Source organism: Hyperolius riggenbachi, chromosome 10 (genome assembly GCF_040937935.1).
Source record: "Hyperolius riggenbachi isolate aHypRig1 chromosome 10, aHypRig1.pri, whole genome shotgun sequence".
Classification (NCBI taxonomy): Eukaryota; Metazoa; Chordata; class Amphibia; order Anura; family Hyperoliidae; genus Hyperolius; species Hyperolius riggenbachi.
The window spans coordinates 4,311,142-4,332,449 of NC_090655.1; the positions used below are offsets into that span (position 1 = coordinate 4,311,142).

Genomic DNA, 21,308 nt, shown 5'->3' on the forward strand with positions numbered 1-21,308 from the left:
AGGGACAGTTATGTGACAAGACAATATATTCTGTACAGCGCTGCAGAACATGTCAGTGCTATATACCTACTAAATAAGCCTGCAAGCCATGGTTCATGATGGTGGATATGTTGCATCCTTTTCTGCACAGCTGCATTTCGCACACATTGTTGGCAATCAGCAGTGTGTAAAGAGCTTGCTAGCAGGAGCACAACTACAGGGGGCCCAGAACCATAAGGGGCCACAACTGTCACTTCCTCTGGTAAAGAGGCCCAGTCTTCAGATCAGGTGTTTTCTGGCTACACTTGTTATGGGTGTGAGGATCATGATGGCTGCACTTGTGAGATGGGCCCCCAGGCTGTGAGGGGCACCAGGGGGAGGCAAGGGAAGGGGTGTCAACATTGGGGGGCCCTGTCAGTTTTTTGCTGGAGGGCCTCATTATTTATAGTTGCGCCGATCTACGATCTCCCTTATGGTGGCCATACATGGTACAATCTTTTCATACAATCTTACCATTTCTATGCAATATAAGGGAACTGCCTAAAATATCATTTCAGTATATTCACTTTGTTTACCCTTATAGTACATAGAAATGGTAAGATTGTATGAAAATATTGTACCATGTATGGGCACCATAAGTGATGCGCTGGGTGGATTACTCGACAAGCTGGAGAGCTGCTGCTAATGGAATCTGCAGTGTGGTAGAGAATAGAGCTCTCTGGGCAGACTGATTTATCATACACTTCAACATGAAATCCATTTGAAATCTAAAGAGCAGCATACCTATGAATCGGTAAAAAGCGTTAATTACCATTCCCCCTCCAGGATGGGGGGGGGGGGGGGGGGGTGTAATTCAGCTTCCAGCGATTTGCTGGTGGGAGAATTGGTGTTTTGTAGGAATTTGTGCTCAGTCTTTTGACAGCGCCCAAATTACTCACTGAGCGTCGCTATATCCACAGCCCCTGAACAAGCATGCAGCAGATCAGGTGTTTCTGACATTATGGTCTGATCTGGCAAGATTAGCTGTATACTTGTTGCTGGTGCAATTTACACTACTGCAGCCAAATAGATCAGCAGGGCTGCCAGGCAACTGGTATTGTTTAACAGGAAATACAGCAGCCTCCATGTTCTTCTCACATCAGGTGTCCTTTTTAACATGGTTTACCATTCTTGCACCGGAGACCAGATCTATTGTATAATGTACCAGTGTGCTGTATCTCTGGTACTGTTTGAAGTAGGTGTTGGTGCCACTGAGGATGAAGCATGAACTTTGCGCATGTCCCTCACTTGTCGCACTTTAAGTCCAGTGTCAGATGTGGCCAGGAGATTTGAAGGTTTGGCTAGAACTTTGCGCATTCCTCTCTCTCGGCACGCTCAGGATCCGCTGTCAGATGTTGCTAGATGTGACTTCTTGGTGAAGGTTTGGCTAGAACTTTGCGCATTCCCCTCACTCGGCACGCTCAGGATCCGCTGTCAGATGCTGCTAGATGTGACTTCTTGGTGAAGGTTTGGCTAGAACTTTGCGCATTCCCCGCACTCAGCACTCTCGGGTCGGAATACTTGACATTTGGTGAGGGGTTGGCCAGAACTTTGCGCATGCCCCTCACTCGGCACACTCTTGGGGCTTGATTCACAAAAGCGTGGTAAAGCATAGCATGACCGTGCTATGTGTTTAGCGCGCAATGTAACACATGAAGGTTTGCGTGTGTAAAGATTTACGCGTTAACGAAAGTTGTCGGGCGCACTTTGCTCTTTATGTGCGCAAACCTTGCGCGTGTTACTTTGAGCGCGTTACATTCGTTCTATGCTTTAGCACGCTTTTATGAATCAAGCCCTTGGTCCGGTGTCAGATGTGGCCAGGAGACGTGACCTCTTGGTGAAGGTTTGGCTAGATGGGCTTTCCTCTGTTCGCCGTCTTTGCAGACTGTAATGTCAGGGATGGAATTACGTTGTCAGAGGATGGGAAAGATTTGAGTTAATCTGCCCAGAAGATGGAGAAATCAATAGTGGGTCTGTTCTCTGTAGGATCTCGATGTCTGTCTGGCTCCAGGGACAGCTTCTTAAAAGGGGGCTTTCGAGTGCAGCGGATTATTTCCAAGATTACATCTGGATAATTTAATTTACAAATGGTTGCCGAGGACCTCACCTGCAGAGCGGGTATTATAGTCAGGCTATAATGGCATTAATAAAATTAGCTTCTGCCTGGAAGTTAAGACAATCTCCCATTCTATAAGAGGCAACAGCATACTGCTTCCTAATGTAATGGCGGGAGCTCTCTGCTGCTCATTGAGCGATGGAAGATGAGGTCTGTCACACTATGGGCTGGCGGTTCCTTGGCATTGCATGTAGCCTGTAGATATGAGGTTCCCTGATGTGTACCAATAGGGGTGCAGAGGTTGCGACTGCAGCAGGGCCAGAGGGGCCCTCCCTCAACTGCAGTATTAGCTCTCTATTGGTCCTGTGCTCTTAATAATTACTTCTATAGATATTTTGAATAGCAGTAATCATTAAAGTGGATCCGAGATAAACTTTTACTCCTTGCATAATTGTGTTCCTTCCATATAGGGCATTCCTCAAGCCAAATACTTTTTTGTTTTGTTTCCATACTCTAATTCCCTATAAACTAAACAAGCCTCGCCCACAGCTCCTTTTGTGCCTTGGCTTTTAGCCATAGCCCCTAAACAAGCATGCGGCAGATCAGGTCCTCTGACTGAAGTGTGACTAGATTATCTGCATGCTTGTTTCCGGTGTGTGATTCAGACACTACTGCAGTCGGAGATCAGCAGGGCTGCCAGGAAAGTGGCATTTTTTAATAGGAAATGCATATGGCAGCTTCCATAGGTCTCTGGGTTCCTCTAATCTCAAACTCCATTCTATTGTGCAGTGGGTTTTTTATTTTTTATTTAATAGCAGATATATTGCAATAAACGTTTTATATGCTGCCGCTATTAGATCTTCATTGCTTATTATAATATTGCCCGTAGCTCGCCGTAGAGTTCTCCTTTAGATGAGCCCTGGCTGTTTTGCAGACGCAGTATTGGCTGAACTCCTCGCCTTCGTTATGCAGATTCCCGCCTGCATTGCATTAACACCAGGCTATTTTAATAACGTGTTTATGACCTCCATCGCCGCCCCATATCGGGGTCCTCCTATGTGCTGAGCTGCGGAGCGTCGGGCCCCCAGGTAAGGAATGCCTGGAGCATGAAATGACCTTGGGAAGGCGTCGGCTTTTCCTGAATCAGCTGGAATTTCGTGCTGTGGGCAGCCTGGAATAAAAAACGCTATTCGCGCTTCTTTCGCACAGCGCTTCCCCCGATACGGCATAAAAAGCTCATTCCCCTCACATTAAAAGAGATCTGGCACTTGGCATTGATGCGCTCCCCTAATGCCTGGACAGGAGGAAAACTGCGAACGTTCTGATGTGAGAAGCAGATCGCGGAGAGGACTCTGCCGGCAAACTGAACGCAAAAAAACGGGGGGGGGGGGGGGGGTTGACAGTGAAGTGAAAAAAAAACTTATGATATGATTTGTATGTGTAGTATGGATAATTTATAGATTAGTAGCAAAGAAAATAGTCACCTATTTTTATTTTCAGTTATGTAGCTTTTCTACTTATGACCTCATCCTGTCATGTTCGTGGTCTACAAACTACACTCTGCTTCTTAACCACTTAACCCTCTGGGGGCTAATCCCGGTAAGCCGCCACAGAGGATTTCTCAGGCCCTGGTGGGCCGATTTGCGTAATTTTTTGTTGTTGTTGTTGTTGCACGCAGCTAGCACTTTGCTAGCTGCGTGTATATACCGATCGCCGCCGCTCCGCGCTGATTCGCTGCTACCCGCCGTGCCGCGCCGCTCCCCCCCCCCCCCAAGACCCTGTGCGCAGCCTGGCCAATCAGTGGCAGGCAGCGCTGAGGGGTGGATCGAGACTCCCTCTGACGTCACGACGTCGATGACGTCATCCCGATCGTCGCCATGGCGACGGGGGAAGCCAAACAGGAAATCCCGTTCTGAACGGGATTTCCTGTTTGCTTTGATTGCCGGAGGCGATCGGAGGGGGTGGGGGGATGCCGCTGCACAGCGGCTATCATGTAGCGAGCCCTGGGCTCGCTACATGATTTAAAAATAAAAAATTTTAAAAAATAGTGCTACGCCACCTCCTGGGCGATATAATTGTAACCCCCAGGAGGTTAATGACAAGCTAACTTATAAAAAACTTCCTGCTAGAGCCTCTTAATGGCTCCAGGATGTTTTTATCAGGGCTGTGGAGTCGGAGTCGGGGCAATTTTGGGCACCCGGAGTCGGAGTCGTTGATTTCATAAACGTCGGAGTCGGATGATTTTTGTACAAAATCCACAGCCCTGTTAAGTATTAGACTAAGGAGTCGGAGTTGGAGCCATTTTGGGTACCCGGAGTCTGAGTCTGAGTTGGAGTCGTGGTTTCATAAACTGAGGAGTTGGAGTCGTAAGATTTTTGTACTGACTCCACAGCCCTGGTTTTAGGAGTCAGACAGTGCTGCTGCTGCGTGCTCCCGCGTGTGCATTCCCGTGCATGTGAAAATGGTGAAAAAAAAAAACAAGAAAAAATACACCTTAAAGTGGACCCAAATTAAAAATACAAGATTTCAGAAATAAAATCTATTTTCTAAATTATAATAAATGGCAGCCTTTTTTTCAGTTGCATGATGACAAATATACAATATTTTACATATATTGGAGGAACCCCTCCCTTCCTTTCAAATTGCCGGGACAAAATCCGGCAAACTGGTGGAGTAGGTGGTGTCCGGCAATGGAGGAATTGCTAATGGCTGCCACCTGTATAACCCTAGTTATGCAAAGAGAAGGGTGAAAAGCATGCACTGAAATGCTCATAGGTTTGAAGGAGTGTTTCTTTATCTTTGTATGTGGCAGAGTGTTGCAACTAAATATTTTTAATTAAAAAAAATGTTTGGTTTGGGTCCGCTTTAATTTCCAAATATATTGTCACCATACTTTGTACTAGGGACATCATTAAAATCTTGTGATAACCAGAACAAATGGGCAGATAAAATGTGTGGGCTTTATGTACAGTAGTAGCAGTGTTTATATTAAAACTATAGAGGATGAAATTGGAGAAATTTTGTTTTTTGTTTGTATTTTTTTTTTCCTAGTTTTTCCCTTTTTAAAATGCATAGAAAATAAAGTAATTACTGAAAACAAATATCAACCCCAAAAAGCCCAATTGGTGGTGAAAAAAACAAGATATAGATAATTTCATTGTGATTAGTAGTGATTAAGCTATTGGCAAATGAAAGGGATGAGCACAGAAAGGTGAAAATCGCTCTTGTCTGTTACGGTAAAAAACCCTCTGGGGTGAAGTGGTTAAACTATAAAACAGAGCAGAGCTTAATAACCCTTTGAACTTCCCTGTAGTAGAACCTTCTCAAGCTGTCTCTCACTGTTTCTTGGCTGTCTCCGTGCTTCAGAAAACGGGGTTGTCTTTGGCCCAAGTTGGATGGAATAGCTCAAATAAGCTCTTTTGCATGGATAACTGAAGTTTTTAACTCTTCTTGTACTGGAAACCAATGACACTTTTCTTTGCTACTAATGTCCTATTTCTAAGCAGTACTACAGTTACAATTCATTATATCATGAGTTTATTTTCTCTTCAGTGTAACTTTAAATTCAGGTGGTTTGCCTGGCTGTCCTGCTGATCCCATGTCTCTATACTTTTAACCCCTGAACAAGCATGTAGCACATCAGGTGTTTCTGACATTGTCAGAGCTGACATTAGCTGCATGCTTGTTTCTGGTTTGATTCAGACACTACTGCCGCCAAACATATCAGCAGGGCTGCCAGGCAACTGGTATTGTTAAAAATGACATGAATATGGCAGCCTCCATATACTTCTCGCTTCAGGTTCCCTTTAAAGGTAACTTGAGGTGAGTGGGATATGAAGGCTGCCAGATTTACCTGGTTTTATACAATACCAGTTTGCCTGGCAGTCGTCCTGAAACTTGTGACGCAAATACATTTAGTCATAGACCCTGAACAAGCATGCAGCACATCAGGTACTCTGAGGTTTTACTGGATTAGCCATATGCTTGTTCCAGGGTTTTGACTACTTATGCCAGAAGATTAACAGGGTTGCCAGGTAACTGGCATTGTTTATAAGGAAATATAGGAGACTTCAGCAATCTTCGTAAGCACTCTGGTTCCCGAAGACCGGCAGCTCTGTGCTGCGCATGAGCGAGTGCGCCGGAGAGGATGTGTGCGCAGTACGGACTGGCCTGTCCTCTGAAGCCCGAGTGCTTCCGAAGACTCTCCCCAACCCGTAAGACAGTCCTTGACTGTTTGGTAACGAGGAGCCTGCGGCGGAACGTGGGGATTACTGATGACGTGTTTTATGCATTTGGTCCTTTTCCAGGCTGAATACATGTTAGAATTAAATTCACATCTACTCAGGAATTGGGCCTGGAACCCACTAGAAAGCGCAAAATGCAATCGCTAGCGATTTGTGGTAGTGTTTTGCAAGCGATTTACCTGCTCCTATACAATTCATGAGTGGAAACGCTCCCAAAATGCTGCATGTCTTGCGATTTCCTGAATCGCAATCACTGTAGTGGAATCTGTCCTATCAATTTACATTGGCAGAGCGTTTAAGGAAATTACTAGCGATTTGAAAGTGTTCCCTAAACGCTCTAGTGGATTCCAGGCCTCAACGGGATTGACCATCCCCGCTGAAAGTGGATCCGAGAAACGTTTTACTCATTGCATAATTGTGTTCCTTTCATATACTTTATAGGGCATTCCTCAAGCCAAATACTTGTTTTGTTTTAATACTCTAATTCCCTATAAACTAAACAAGCCTCGCCCACAGCGCCTTTTGTGCCTTGGCACTGTAGCAAGGGCTTATGGGAGCTCAGTCTGGGCAGGAGGAGGTTACTAGCCAGAGATTTCAGAGGCAGAGAAAAGGAGGGAGGAGGAGAGGGGACTGAATTTGTCACAGACTGAGGGCTGGAGATACAGATCAGTGCCTGTGTGTAATGTGACAAACAGAACATGGCTGCCCTCATTGTATCACAGGAAGAAATTATCATAAACTTTTAAAGATATGCAAACTTTAGATAAGACCTATACATATACATATACAAGTTACTTGTTATAGTCAGTTTTTCATCTCTTATCCGGTTTAATGAAGAGGCACAGCAGTCCTGGGAGTGTGATGGCCAGCAGTTTTGTCTTTATAGCTTTCAGCATTGCTGTCCTAGAAATTGGCTTACAGGAAGTGGCAGCCAGCGATGACATCATGGGTGTGTCGCTTCTCTTCGCAGTCGAGAGAAGAGTCCCCTTTACAAGCGCAAAGAAAAGTGAAATACACGGAAAGTCTGCTCTTTCTGTGAAGTTTGGCATTTCTAGTGCAAACCAAACTTTACGAGAACCTTAAGCCATTCTGTATAATAGGGGGTGCGTTCTGCTGTAATTGAGGGTAAAGGTGACCGATGAAGTGTAAAGGTGCCCATACATTAGAACGATTATGGGCAGATTCGACCAAGAGACAAATGTATCTATAATCGAATCTGATTAGAGATACATTTGTCTCTAATCGAATCTGCCCATACACTACAGGCCGATTCCTGTCAGATTTCAGCATGAAATCAGGGAATCTGCTGAGCCGCCGCGTCCGCCCCGCCACTGCCCCCAAAATGTATGTAAATTATGTAGTGCATTTATACATTACCTGTCCTGTAGCAGCTCGCCGGGTCCATTCGTCCATCCTGCCGGGTAAGCCGCATACACGCTAGCAGCGCATAGCGTCTGACGTCAGCCGCTATGCACCTTCATGCCGTCAGAGCGCCGCCGGCGTGTATGCGGAACCCGGAGATGGACGGAAACTGCGTGGAGGCCGACACCGGACAGGTAATGTATAAATGCACTACACACATTTATACATTGCGGCGGGGGTTTTGTCGTCTCGTTGCTTGTTTGCAAATCGGCCGCCATACCGCCGTGCACCCGACCAACCAACCTCGGCCCGAAATTTACCAACGTGTGCGATCGACCATGCAGCCAATTTCTGTCCCGAAATTGGTCGCTTTGTCGGTCGGGCATGCACTTGGCAGCGCCAATTTTCATCCAATTTGATTATGATAATCGAATTGGATGGTTGGTTGGCTGGTCGCCTAGTGTATGGCCCCCTTATTTCTTTTCTTACCCCATCACCGTAGCTGCTGAATAAGGCCAGATCATTGAGCCATCTCCCTGAGCGCTCTCACCAGAGCGAGCAATTAGCCATAATTGGTTTATTTGTGAAGCTGCCAGGCTTACGTGGTGCTAATCTCCTGGCCTGTCAGATGCTGAGCGTAATCCGCCATTGTTCCTGCATGCTGCACATTGCTGGATGGGTAATTCAGGGAGCTAAAAATACTTCGCCTTATGAAAGTGACCTTTCCGCTGTCCCAGCAGCACCCTCTCCTGCCCGCTGGAGCGCGGTGACGCCGGCATATGTGGCGGTAATCTGGCAGCCTCACCGCTGACACGAGAGTAATCACCTCACCACAGTGCATCCACGTGTGTTTATCTAATGTATGACCTGCTGCTGGCTTCTCTTACACAGCTACTTGTTTCTATACAAATTTAGCATTTATGTGCCTAATTGTGCTTTTAAAGGGGTACTGTGGTGAAAAATTTAAAATTTTTAATTATGTGCAAACATATACAAATATTTTTGCCAGAGTAAAATTAGCCATAAATTACTTTTTTCCTATGTTGCTGTCACTTACAGTAGGTAGTAGAAATCTGACATAAGCGACAGGTTTTGGACTAGTCCATCTCATCATGGGGGATTCTCAGGGATTTAATTTATTTTCAAAAGCACTTAGCGAATGGCCGTTGCTCTGTCCAACTGCCAAAAAACTGTGTAGCGAGCAGGGAAGCTGGCCAGCATCATTGTTTAAATCCTTTTTAGAGAATATCTTTATAAAGAATAAAAGCCTTGCTGAGCATCCCCTATGAAGAGGTGGACTAGTCCAAAACCTGTCACTTCTGTCAGATTTCTACTACCTACTGTAAGTGACAGCAACATAGGAGAAAAGTCATTTATGGCTCATTTTACTCTGGAAAGAACTTGCTTCTTATTGGTCTGTTTGCACATATTTTACATGTTACAATTTGTCGCCATAGTGCCCCTTTAATGTACTTTATACTTGAATGTGTGTTAACGTGGACCTGAACTCAGAACTTTCTCTCAGCTCTGAAAGATGAGCAACAGCATAATAACCTTTCACAGAAAAACATTTTTGTTACAGCTGATACAAATCCTGCAATAAATCTGCAGTGTCTACTTCCTGCTTTTATGGAAGCAGACATGTGGTTAACATCCTGTATTTAACAATGAGCAGATCTGCCGCGGCAGCCAGCTGACACAGCTGAGAGATCAAATGACAGCTGTGATTAGTCACTAATGAGGGGGAATTAGACAGGCTGAACTCTCTAAATACACACAGGGTGCATTTCTCTGCTTTCCTTCTGCCCTGTGCAAGAGTTCAGCTCCACTTTAAAATGATGCTTTATCAATCGATCAATGATGTTGTGGACTTGTATTACTTTTAGCTGTATTGAAATACCTGCCTGTCACTGCCATCATTTACATTTCAAAAATAAATTCTCAATAGTCTAATCCCTGGTACACACCTTACAATTTCCTGTCAGATCAGCCGGTCGAATTGATGATTTCTGACATGTCCGATTTTGATTTCTGCTCTTTACCGAACACTCCTGTTCAAAATCGATCAGAAAAATGATTGGAAATCGGATCAGACCTGTCAGACTATCCGTTTGATCTGGTGGGACATTGCATGGTGTGTACCAGACATAACTCTGCGATTGGTTTGCCTTTGTACACGGTAATGCCCTGTAGTGCTGATAGGAACTGCAATTTGTAAATGTAGGAACAGTTTGTCAAAGCAGATTATAGCAAGGACAGGCACACACTGCAGCCAGTTTACTGTCACCACACAAAAGGCATAGAAAACTGCCCCTTTCCAAATACTCACACTTTAACCAAGAGTGGTCGGTGTGATGCCAGTGACTCTGAATTATTGCAAATTGTAGGTGGATTTATGCAGCGTGGAGTTAACCCAGTCCTGCAGGGAGTGGTCCATAAAGTAGCATAAAATTTGCATAAACCTAGAATTATTTGCATGTTATTGACCATCCCTTATTTTGACACATTTGTTGCTCAGTTTGCCATTTTCTTCCCAGCATAGCAGAGACACCCTAACCATCCTCATCTGCAGAATCTTATAGAGCACTATTGTGACGGGCCCCAACGCTGCGTCCTGTGCGGTGCCCCCGCGCTGCGTCCTGTGCGGTGCCCCCGCGCTGCGTCCTGTGCGGTGCCCCCGCGCTGCGTCCTGTGCGGTGCCCCCGCGCTGCGTCCTGTGCGGTGCCCCCGCGCTGCGTCCTGTGCGGTGCCCCCGCGCTGCGTCCTGTGCGGTGCCCCCGCGCTGCGTCCTGTGCGGTGCCCCCGCGCTGCGTCCTGTGCGGTGCCCCCGCGCTGCGTCCTGTGCGGTGCCCCCGCGCTGCGTCCTGTGCGGTGCCCCCGCGCTGCGTCCTGTGCGGTGCCCCCGCGCTGCGTCCTGTGCGGTGCCCCCGCGCTGCGTCCTGTGCGGTGCCCCCGCGCTGCGTCCTGTGCGGTGCGTCCTGTGCGGTGCCCCCGCGCTGCGTCCTGTGCGGTGCCCCCGCGCTGCGTCCTGTGCGGTGCCCCCGCGCTGCGTCCTGTGCGGTGCCCCCGCGCTGCGTCCTGTGCGGTGCCCCCGCGCTGCGTCCTGTGCGGTGCCCCCGCGCTGCGTCCTGTGCGGTGCCCCCGCGCTGCGTCCTGTGCGGTGCCCCCGCGCTGCGTCCTGTGCGGTGCCCCCGCGCTGCGTCCTGTATTGAAATGCCATGAATTGTTTGACAGCTGTAAACTTTCTTCACCAGGTCGCAACGAGCCTTTAAAGAAAGAGCGGCCGCGATGGAAGAGCGATTATCCCATGACTGATGGACAGCTGCGCAGTAAAAGGGACGAGTTCTGGGACACGGCGCCAGCGTTTGAGGGACGCAGGGAGATCTGGGATGCACTGAAAGCCGCGGCCTTTGCAGTGGAAGCCAATGACCACGAGTTGGCCCAAGCCATTGTGGATGGAGCAAGTATTACATTACCTCATGGTAGGTGTAAAGTATTTCTCTTCATAAGCACTTAGAATTTCATGTAAGTGGGTCCTGCAGCCGAAATTAGGGCCAGTTCTGTCATGAAGCAAGGTGAAACTGTTGCATCAGGCGCAGAGATGTTTGTAATGTGTTTAAACAAACCGCATGCAGTGAGAGTAGGAGGAGAAGCGAGAGGAGAGCGAGGTGAAGAGGTCCTCATTGGGGAAAAGCAGCTTGTTGTGCTGTGGGAGGAGTCTGACAGTGTGTGAGGAGGGGGGAGGCAGGAGAGCAGCATTGGGGAAAAGCAGCTTGTTGTGCTGTGTGAGGAGTCTGACAGTAAGTGAGGACTGGGGAGGCAGGAGAGCAGCAGTGTTTCATGTGACTTGCACAGCAGAAGGGAGGAGGTGGCACTGCTGTCCTTACAGAGGAGGAATGGGGGATGGCCAACTGGCTGATGGTGAGCACTTTGTCAGACTGGCAGCTGCCAGCCAGCGTGTTATTGTTTTGAGCTGCAGCATGTCATGTCTCAAGTTGTTGCTAGCTTGCTGACTGAAGCAGAGTAAATTGTCGGATGCTGTGCGATCATACCAAATCGGGGGTAGGGGGCATCCTCATCAGTTTACCACAGGCAGCAAAAAGTCTAGGACCAGCCCTGGTCGAAATGCTTTACACTTTGTCACGTTTGGACTTGTCTTCCCTTCGTAGTTTGCTAACATATTGTGCCCATTAGGGATGGTCTGAAAGATGTGAGCTCCATTCATTGGTCCATTTCTGAGTTCAGTGATGTTTCATTTACTTTGCACGCTAGTGGTAATTATTTCCAATCTCTACTACCAAAAAGAGACCACTAAACCTCAGTGAGGCGTTACCTCAGGCCTTACGCTTTGGTTTATTGACATTCTCTCCCAAAAACTAAGCCTGGAACCCACCACAGATCACTGTTTGCAGCAGGGCCGTATTTACCATAAGGCAGTGTAGGCATGTGCCTATAGGCGCCTGATGATGGAAAGGCTCACTCTTCTCTCCAAGCGCCTCCCTCCCTCCTTCCCTCTGCAGAGTCCTAATGAGTGTAAATGAGGTTACTCCCTTGGCTCTCAGCGTTCCACGTACGAGATCTCCCTTCAGTCAGGGGCACCTCTAGCTACTTAGTATTAAGGGTACTTCTGGCTACCTAATGCAAAGGGGCACCTATGACAGGCAAGCAAAGTGAGGAAGAAGTGACAGCAAGGACAGCCAGCATGCTTGCGGCGCGGTTCGGCAGGGGTTTATAGGCTCATGGAGGGCGTAGTCTAAGGCAGGGCTGTGGACTCTGAGCAATTTTGGGCACCTGGAGTCGGAGTTGGATGATTTTTTTTACTTTTTTTTTTTTTTTTTTTTTTTTTTAATCCATAGCCTTTGTAAAAATTAGACTCTGAGCGGTTTTGGACACCTGGAGTCGGATGATTTTTGTACCGGCTCCACAGCCCTGGTCTAAGGTGCCAGGACATCTGTGCCTTTAAGCTCCTGTGATATAGATCCAGGCCTGCATGCATGGAGGGTGGAGTCTAGGGTGCCAGGACATCTGTGCCTATAGGCTCCTGTGATATAGATCCAGGCCTGCATGCATGGAGGGCGGAGTCTAGGGTGCCAGGACATCTGTGCCTATAGGCTCCTGTGATGTAAATCCAGGCCTGCATGCATGGAGGGCGGAGTCTAGGGTGCCAGGACATCTGTGCCTATAGGCTCCTGTGATGTAAATCCTGGCCTGCATGCATAGAGGGCGGAGTCTAGGGTGCCAGGGCATCTGTGCCTATAGGCTCCTGTGATGTAAATCCTGGCCTGCATGCATGGAGGGCGGAGTCTAGGGTGCCAGGACATCTGTGCCTATAGACTCCTGTGAGGTAAATCCGGGCCTGCATGCATGGAGGGCGGAGTCTGGGGTGCCAGGACATCTGTGCCTATAGACTCCTGTGATGTAAATCCTGGCCTGCATGCATGGAGGGCGGAGTCTAGGGTGCCAGGACATCTGTGCCTATAGGCTCCTGTGATATAGATCCGGGCCTGCATGCATGGAGGGCGGAGTCTAGGGTGCCAGGACATCTGTGCCTATAGGCTCCTGTGATATAGATCCAGGCCTGCATGCATGGAGGGCGGAGTCTAGGGTGCCAGGACATCTGTGCCTATAGGCTCCTGTGATATAGATCCGGGCCTGCATGCATGGAGGGCAGAGTCTAGGGTGCCAGGACATCTGTGCCTATAAGCTCCTGTGATGTAAATCCAGGCCTGCATGCATGGAGGGCGGAGTCTAGGGTGCCAGGACATCTGTGCCTATAGGCTCCTGTGATATAGATCCAGGCCTGCATGCATGGAGGGCGGAGTCTAGGGTGCCAGGACATCTGTGCCTATAGGCTCCTGTGATATAGATCCAGGCCTGCATGCATGGAGGGCGGAGTCTAGGGTGCCAGGACATCTGTGCCTATAAGCTCCTGTGATGTAAATCCAGGCCTGCATGCATGGAGGGCGGAGTCTAGGGTGCCAGGACATCTGTGCCTATAGGCTCCTGTGATATAGATCCAGGCCTGCATGCATGGAGGGCGGAGTCTAGGGTGCCAGGACATCTGTGCCTATAGGCTCCTGTGATATAGATCCAGGCCTGCATGCATGGAGGGCGGAGTCTAGGGTGCCAGGACATCTGTGCCTATAGGCTCCTGTGATGTAAATCCGGGCCTGCATGCATGGAGGGCGGAGTCTAGGGTGCCAGGACATCTGTGCCTATAAGCTCCTGTGATGTAAATCCAGGCCTGCATGCATGGAGGGCGGAGTCTAGGGTGCCAGGACATCTGTGCCTATAGGCTCCTGTGATGTAAATCCAGGCCTGCATGCATGGAGGGCGGAGTCTAGGGTGCCAGGACATCTGTGCCTATAGGCTCCTGTGATATAGATCCAGGCCTGCATGCATGGAGGGCGGAGTCTAGGGTGCCAGGACATCTGTGCCTATAGGCTCCTGTGATGTAAATCCGGGCCTGCATGCATGGAGGGCGGAGTCTAGGGTGCCAGGACATCTGTGCCTATAAGCTCCTGTGATGTAAATCCAGGCCTGCATGCATGGAGGGCGGAGTCTAGGGTGCCAGGACATCTGTGCCTATAGGCTCCTGTGATGTAAATCCAGGCCTGCATGCATGGAGGGCGGAGTCTAGGGTGCCAGGACATCTGTGCCTATAGGCTCCTGTGATATAGATCCAGGCCTGGATCACAGTCAGTTGCTCATCCTTTTTGTTAGCGTTTTTGTAAAGCTATTTCAGCAGTGACTCTCGGCATCTTTCGTAGCAATTTTTATTTTAGCGATTTAAGGTAAAGGATAACTGTAGCAAGAGGTATGTGGAGGCTGCCATATTTATTTCCTTTAATCACTTATGCCGTTCGCAGCAGTATATCTAGGCCCTTCAGGACAGCAGTTTTCACACTGGGCATAGGTATATGGCCCTAGCAGCGAACAGCCGCCGCATGCTCACGTGCGTGTTCTTGCGGCCACCCGCTAGCCCGGTGATCAGTGAATGGGTTAACAGATCCTGTTCACCTATTTAAGTGCCGGTGTCAAAGATCGCCGGCATCCATGAGATGTATGCAGTCATTGTAATAAACGAAGTTACACTTGCGCACGTTACTTCCTGTTTATGTACTATTAGTACGCGGCAGGAAGATGCCTCAGGAGTCGTAATAAATTACACCTACATCATTTTTATTTAAGAAAGACACATTTTCTAATATGTTATTATCAAACCCTTACCCCCCCCCCCCCCCCACTCACTGTTAATGACAATTATTAACCACCCTGGCGTTCTGATTAAATCGCCAGGGTGGCTGCGGGAGGGTTTTTTTTAAATTAAAAAAAAACTATTTCATGCAGCCAACTGAAAGTTGGCTGCATGAAAGCCCACTAGAGGGCGCTCCGGAGGCGATCTTCCGATCGCCTCCGGCGCCCAGAATAAACAAGGAAGGCCGCAATGAGCGGCCTTCCTTGTTTTGCTTATATCGTCGCCATAGCGACGAGCGGAGTGACGTCATCGACGTCAGCCGACGTCCTGACGTCAGCCGCCTCCGATCCAGCCCTTAGCGCTGGCCGGAACTTTTTGTTCCGGCTGCGCAGGGCTCAGGCGGCTAGGGGGGCCCTCTTTCGCCGCTGCTCGCGGCGAATCGCCGCAGAGCGGCGGCGATCAGGCAGCACACGCGGCTGGCAAAGTGCCGGCTGCGTGTGCTGCTTTTTATTTCATCAAAATCGGGCTGAGCTCGTCCAGACCGCTCAGCTGGTTAAAAAAGTTTAGTCACTAAGGTAACTTATCGGTATGTATTTTTTTTTATGTGTCATTTGGGGGGGGGGGGGTATATTACTGTTAGTTTTACAATTATGGTAATCAGCCATGGTTGCGAAACAGAAGAAATACATCTTTATTTCCAAATAAAATATTGGCGCTATAAATTGTACTAGGGAATTGTTTTAAATGTTGTAATAACCAGGACAATTGGGCAAATAAAATGATGGTTTTTATTTTAATATTAGAATAGCTGAAAATTGAGTATTTTTTATTTCAATTTTTTTTTCTGATTTCCTTTAAAATGCATTTAGAATAAAATATTTCTTAGCAAAATGTACCACCCAAACAAAGCCTAATTGGTGGCGAAAAAACAAGATGTAGATTTTAGTTAAGTAGCGATAAAGTTATTGGTGAATAAATGGAATGAGCACTAAAAGGTGAAAATTGCTCTGGCCTAGAAGGGGGGGGGGGGGGGGGGGGGGAAACCTCTTAGTAAGTAGTTAAAGGAATACTATCGATTCACATATTTTTTTTCAACTGACACAGGAATTGTTTGGGAAGTGCTGCTAAGTACTGGTGTATATATTTTCGTAGCAACTTCTTTGTTTTCGGTTAGCAAAATAATTTCAAAGTTTACTGATGCCAAAACTGACGGCTGACTGAGCCATGAGGAGAGGGGAAATTCCCCTCACACTTGATCAGTTAACTCTATGTGTAGCTCTGTGTGTGACAGAGAAGAGAGCTCCCAACAGCTGCAGCTCCTGTGTCCTGTGTTTCTGACTGAAGTGTCTGAAAGCAAAAACAGTATGAAAAGCTGTGACAATTCGTTAATTTCCTCTGCTCTTTTCAGAGTTTGATATGTTTTATATTTGCTTTCTGTAGTCTGATATGCAACTCTGGCTGTGCATTGAAGCAGACACCCCTTCTGCAATTGATTTGTCCCAATATAGCTAAATCCTACCCTCAATAAATTACAGCTTTTGCCTCTGATATTTAACATGAAAAGTAGGAAATTGTTTACACAGCTACTTAGACATTATTTGCACACTGTCATTTTAGAACACTTGGGTATCGATAGTATTCCTTTAAGCAATACTGGTTTTGTGGCTATCCTACTGATCCTTTGCCTATAATACTTTCAGCCATAGCCCCTGAACCAACATGCAGCGAGGGGGTATCTTTGCTAGCTGTAGTGTGAAGATATCCGATTGGCTGTTTGTTGGAATTCTCCCTAGCTGTAATGTTAAGGTATCGGATTGGCCGTTGCTGTATATTGGAATCCTCCCTAGCTAGTGTGAAGATATCTGATTGGCCGTTGCTGTATATTGGAATCCTCCCTAGCTGTAGTGTGAAGATATCTAATTGGCCGTTGTATATTGGAATCCTGCCTAGCTGTAGTGTGAAGGTATCGGATTGGCCGTTGCTGTATATTGGAATCCTGCCTAGCTGTAGTGTGAAGGTATCGGATTGGCCGTTGCTGTATATTGGAATCCTGCCTAGCTGTAGTGTGAAGATATCGGATTGGCCGTTGCTGTATATTGGAATCCTCGCTAGCTGTAGTGTGAAGATATCGGATTGGCCGTTGCTGTATATTGGAATCATCGCTAGCTGTAGTGTTTGAGATTTTTGCAGTCTTTGACGGCCAAGTGAAAAACCTGTTTTTCCTTAGTCTAGAATGTGAACATACTTGTTTCGTAGATGTAAAAAAATACATTAGGGGGAATTCCAACAAATTCTGCGTGAAGGCAGTGTGAGCGTCTGCAGAAACTCTGCTGACAATCTCTTGTGACGCTGCCTGTCTGATCATGAGCTGTGTGCAGAGTATGTAGCGTGCGTGTCTGGTCATGATTAGCTTAGTATATGGACTATGCAATGTGTTCAGTGCTGCTCGTTACCAAATACTGAACTGAAGGCTTTAACCACTTCACTCTAATCACCCAGATAGAAGCTGCTGAAGTCTAAATGGACGCGTATCCTCGTCCAGTGTTAATGTGGCGGGTGCACGTGTTTGCTGCTCATTCCCGGCGGCATTTGATGAAGGGGAACAAGTGTTCCCCTTCATCATTCTCATGCCTTGAATGAATAGACGTGGCCCTGATCAGGGGCCATGGTCATTCATTACAAAAGTATTTAAAACAAAACAAAAAAACCCTTGCAGCTCCATCTAGCAGCGAAAAAGAAAAATCACTGTTAGGATACATTCTTTATTAACAAATCATATATTGTCGCCATACATTGTACTAGGAACATAATTTTAAATGTTATAATCACTGGGTCTAACAGGAAAATAAAATGGGTTTTTTTTTTTTATAGTTTCATTACTCATTTTAAAATTATATGGAGTGGAATTTGAGAAATAATGCATTTTATAACTTTTTTTTTGTCTTGTTTTTCCCCTATAAAATGCATAGAAAATTTAATTACTGAAAACTAGTATCGCCCACAAAAAGCCTAATTTGTGGCAAAAAAAACAGTATATAGATCTGTCAGGTGTGAGAAGCCGTGATAAAGTTATGGCCTAATGAATGGGAGGAGCGCTGACAGGTGACAATGGCTCTTGGCGGGAAGGGTAAAATAGCCTGTAGGCTGAAGGGCTCTTTCACATCTAGAACTCGTACAAAAAAAAGTAATTATTTTCAAATACAATAAATATTTGTAAAAAAAATTTATACACTGGGGGAGTGATCAAACCCCGCCAACAGGAAGCTCTGTTGGTGGGGAGAAGGGGTGGGACACTTGTGTGCTGAGTTGTGCGGTCCTGCCGCGAGCCCTTAAAGCTGCAGTTGCCCAATTAGGAAAAAAATAGCCTAGTGGCATATTTAGGCCACATATCCAAAAAAGGAACCTATAACGTGGGAAGCATTTAGCCCAACAATCTATTTAGGCGGCAGATCTCTCCAAACATAACTATGCTGAATAGACCCTAAACTATTTCTACCTTAGGCTCCAGGGTAGGGATCCAGTGGTTGCTTAGAATTCAGGGCATGGGCACCAAAACATTGGCCCCAGCAATGCCACCGCTCACAACTGATATCAGAAGCAGAACAAATATATGTTCAGTCTGCACAAAGCGTTGCATTTTTCATGTAGGTGTTAAAGAGACTCCGTAACAAAAATTGCATCCTGTTTTTTTATCATCCTACTAGTTCCAAAAGCTATTCTAATGTGTTCTGGCTTACTGCAACACTTTCTACTATCACAGTCTCTGTAATAAATCAATGTATCTTTCCCTTGTCAGACTTGTCAGCCTGTGTCTGGAAGGCTGCCAAGTTCTTCAGTGTTGTGGTTCTGCTATGAACTCCCCCTTCCAGGCCCCTCTATGCACACTGCCTGTGTATTATTTAGATTAGGGAAGCTTCTCTCTTTTACAAGATGGTTAAATCTTCCTCTGAGCTGGCTGGGCTTTCACATACTGAAGAATTACAAACAAGGGCAAAGCTGTTTGCAGGAAGAAAAGAGCAGCCTGAAACTTCAGTGGAAGATAGCTGCAGGGGGGAAGAAACACACAAATGATCTCTTGAGATTCAAAAGGAAGGCTGTATACAGCCTGCTTGTGTATGGATGTATTTTCTATGTGTGGACATACTGTACATCAACCTACTTCCTGTTTTGGTGGCCATTTTGTTTGTTTATAAACAAACTTTTAAAAACTGTTTTTAACCACTTTTAATGCGGCGAGGAGCGGCGAAATTGTGACAGAGGGTAATAGATGTTCCCTAACGCACACTGGTATGTTTACTTTTGTGCGATTTTAACAATACAGATTCTATTTAAGGACCATTTTTCCCTATGAACGTGTAGTAGAATAAAGTTTCTATTTTGTCTGACTTCAATCACGTTTGTTTTTTTCAGGTTCTCTAACAGAATGTTATGATGAACTTGGCACACGATACCAGCTCCCGGTTTACTGCCTGGCCCCGCCCATTAACCTTATCACGGAGAGGAGCGAAGACGACGGGACCGACGCCCCAGACCCAGCACCAAACAGGCGGGAGTTCCAGCTCAAAGTACGCCTTTCCAACGGGAAGGACGTTAAACTCAATGCCAGCATGACTGACACTATCGGCCAAATGAAACGGAAGCTGCATTCCGCGGAGGGTATCGAACCTTGTTGGCAGAGGTGGTTCTTCTCGGGGAAACTACTGACAGATAGGATGAAACTGCAAGAGACTAAGATTCAGAAGGACTTTGTGATACAGGTTATCGTTAACCAACCTGCAGACATCCAGAACTGACCACGTGCAAAACAAGACCAAGTGGTTGGGATGAGACCATTGAACACATTGAAGACAAGTAAAGGCTGGCTGCTAGGTCCTCCTCTCCTTTCTTGTCTGTCTTCTCCGTAATGGTGGTCTTGTAGAAATACAAGGGTTTGAGATGGAGAGGGTGACTGTGGAGATCCTGAAATGCTGCACTATTAATGTTTTGGTTGCACACCTTAATCACCTCATTATGGATGATGATTTCTGCATGCTAATCCTTGATTGGCCTGACTCTTGAACAAGCAGAGGATTATGGGGGAACGGGGGGGGGGGGGGGTATTTTTATATATTTGGGTCAAACTCTTCCTTTCATTATAGCTGCTGAACAGCAACCGGGTACTGATGAGTAAGCATATTAGTTTTTGTACTATTTTGTAAAGAGGACTTTTTTGATTTTTTTTTTCCTCTTGATGGGCATATTTTTGTTTTTTGGTTGCCTGGTCCTGTATGCAATAAAAATGTTTGTGTTCTAGAATAGAGTAAATAAGGGCCCATGTGAGAGAAATATGTAAGTGTTCCTCACACCAAGTAACCAACTTTTTCTCATTTAGATTTGAAGATAAACTGGTTAATGCTAACAGTATCTCCATTTCCTCCGAAGTTTATCCATCACTGGTGCACTGAGTGTAAAGAGGTGTGGCCTTTGTATAGTCTAGTTGGGACGTTGGCAACCAATGTAGTACCTTGGAGGATTGAGTCCCAGAATGCCTTGCTAGACATGTTGGGTCATGTAAATCGAGATTGGGTTGAGAACTGCAGGTTTTAGAGGACGAGTCTTTGGCTTCATCACTCCACCAACACAAATGTGTATACAGGGTTAGAGAGCAGAACTTGAAATTTTAGAAAAAAAAATCACTATTTAGGAAATTTAATTTGTGGATTTTATTCTGATTTATAAAGTTAAACTTCAGTCTTTTTTTTAAAACTTTAGCTTTGTGCAGAAAGGGGAAGAGTTGCTGCCCATTCCTTTTGGAAACAGGTCTTCTACCATTATGTATCAACTTTAACTCTGGTCATGGTGCTGTTTTGGATATTGGAAGTTGCCATGTAATTCCCATTGTTTTCAACATTATAACGTTGTGTTAATGGCTGTATTTTGGTACACCAAACAAATCTGAAGGAATTTGTGAGCCTAAAGGTGCGTACACATGCCGTACTGTTTCAAACTGGCCCGCAGAGCAGTCATTCTGCCGACAGTTGCACATGAGTACAAGCTGTCGGCAGACTGAGAAGACTGTTTTTGACTGATCCGTTCGGTGGATCAGTCCAAAACACTTATCAGTCTGCTGACAGCTTGTACTCCCGTGCAACTGTCGGCAGAATGACTGCTCCGTCTGACAGACCCATCGTTTGAAAAATATAAATGCTGATCTGTTTGGTGAGAACAAAGTTAGTTTTTATTTTCATATATAGAATGTGGGGACCCGTGGAAAAGTGAGGTTCGAGTCCTAATTTTGTGTTTTCCCTTCTTTTAACCATTAACTACTTGTGCCTAAATAAGTGAAAACTGGATATTTGTTATATTATGCAACTTTATTGTTCTCTAACTTTAAAAAATGAGCCAAGTTGCCTCTTGCACAAAAGAAAATGATATTCTGGAATAAACTGGT

General features: G+C 46.3%; 1 protein-coding gene across 1 annotated transcript in view; it reads left to right on the plus strand.

The window, feature by feature from the left end:
- Positions 1–19,758, plus strand: part of UBTD1 (ubiquitin domain containing 1) — a 58,625-nt gene extending 38,867 nt beyond the window's left edge. Inside the window, exons 2-3 of the mRNA XM_068257914.1 lie at positions 10,935–11,162; positions 19,289–19,758. Coding sequence (XP_068114015.1) covers positions 10,935–11,162; positions 19,289–19,671 — 611 coding nt within the window. The 3' untranslated portion in view covers positions 19,672–19,758. The remainder of the gene's footprint in view (positions 1–10,934; positions 11,163–19,288) is intronic.
- The last annotated feature ends 1,550 nt before the right edge of the window (positions 19,759–21,308 follow it).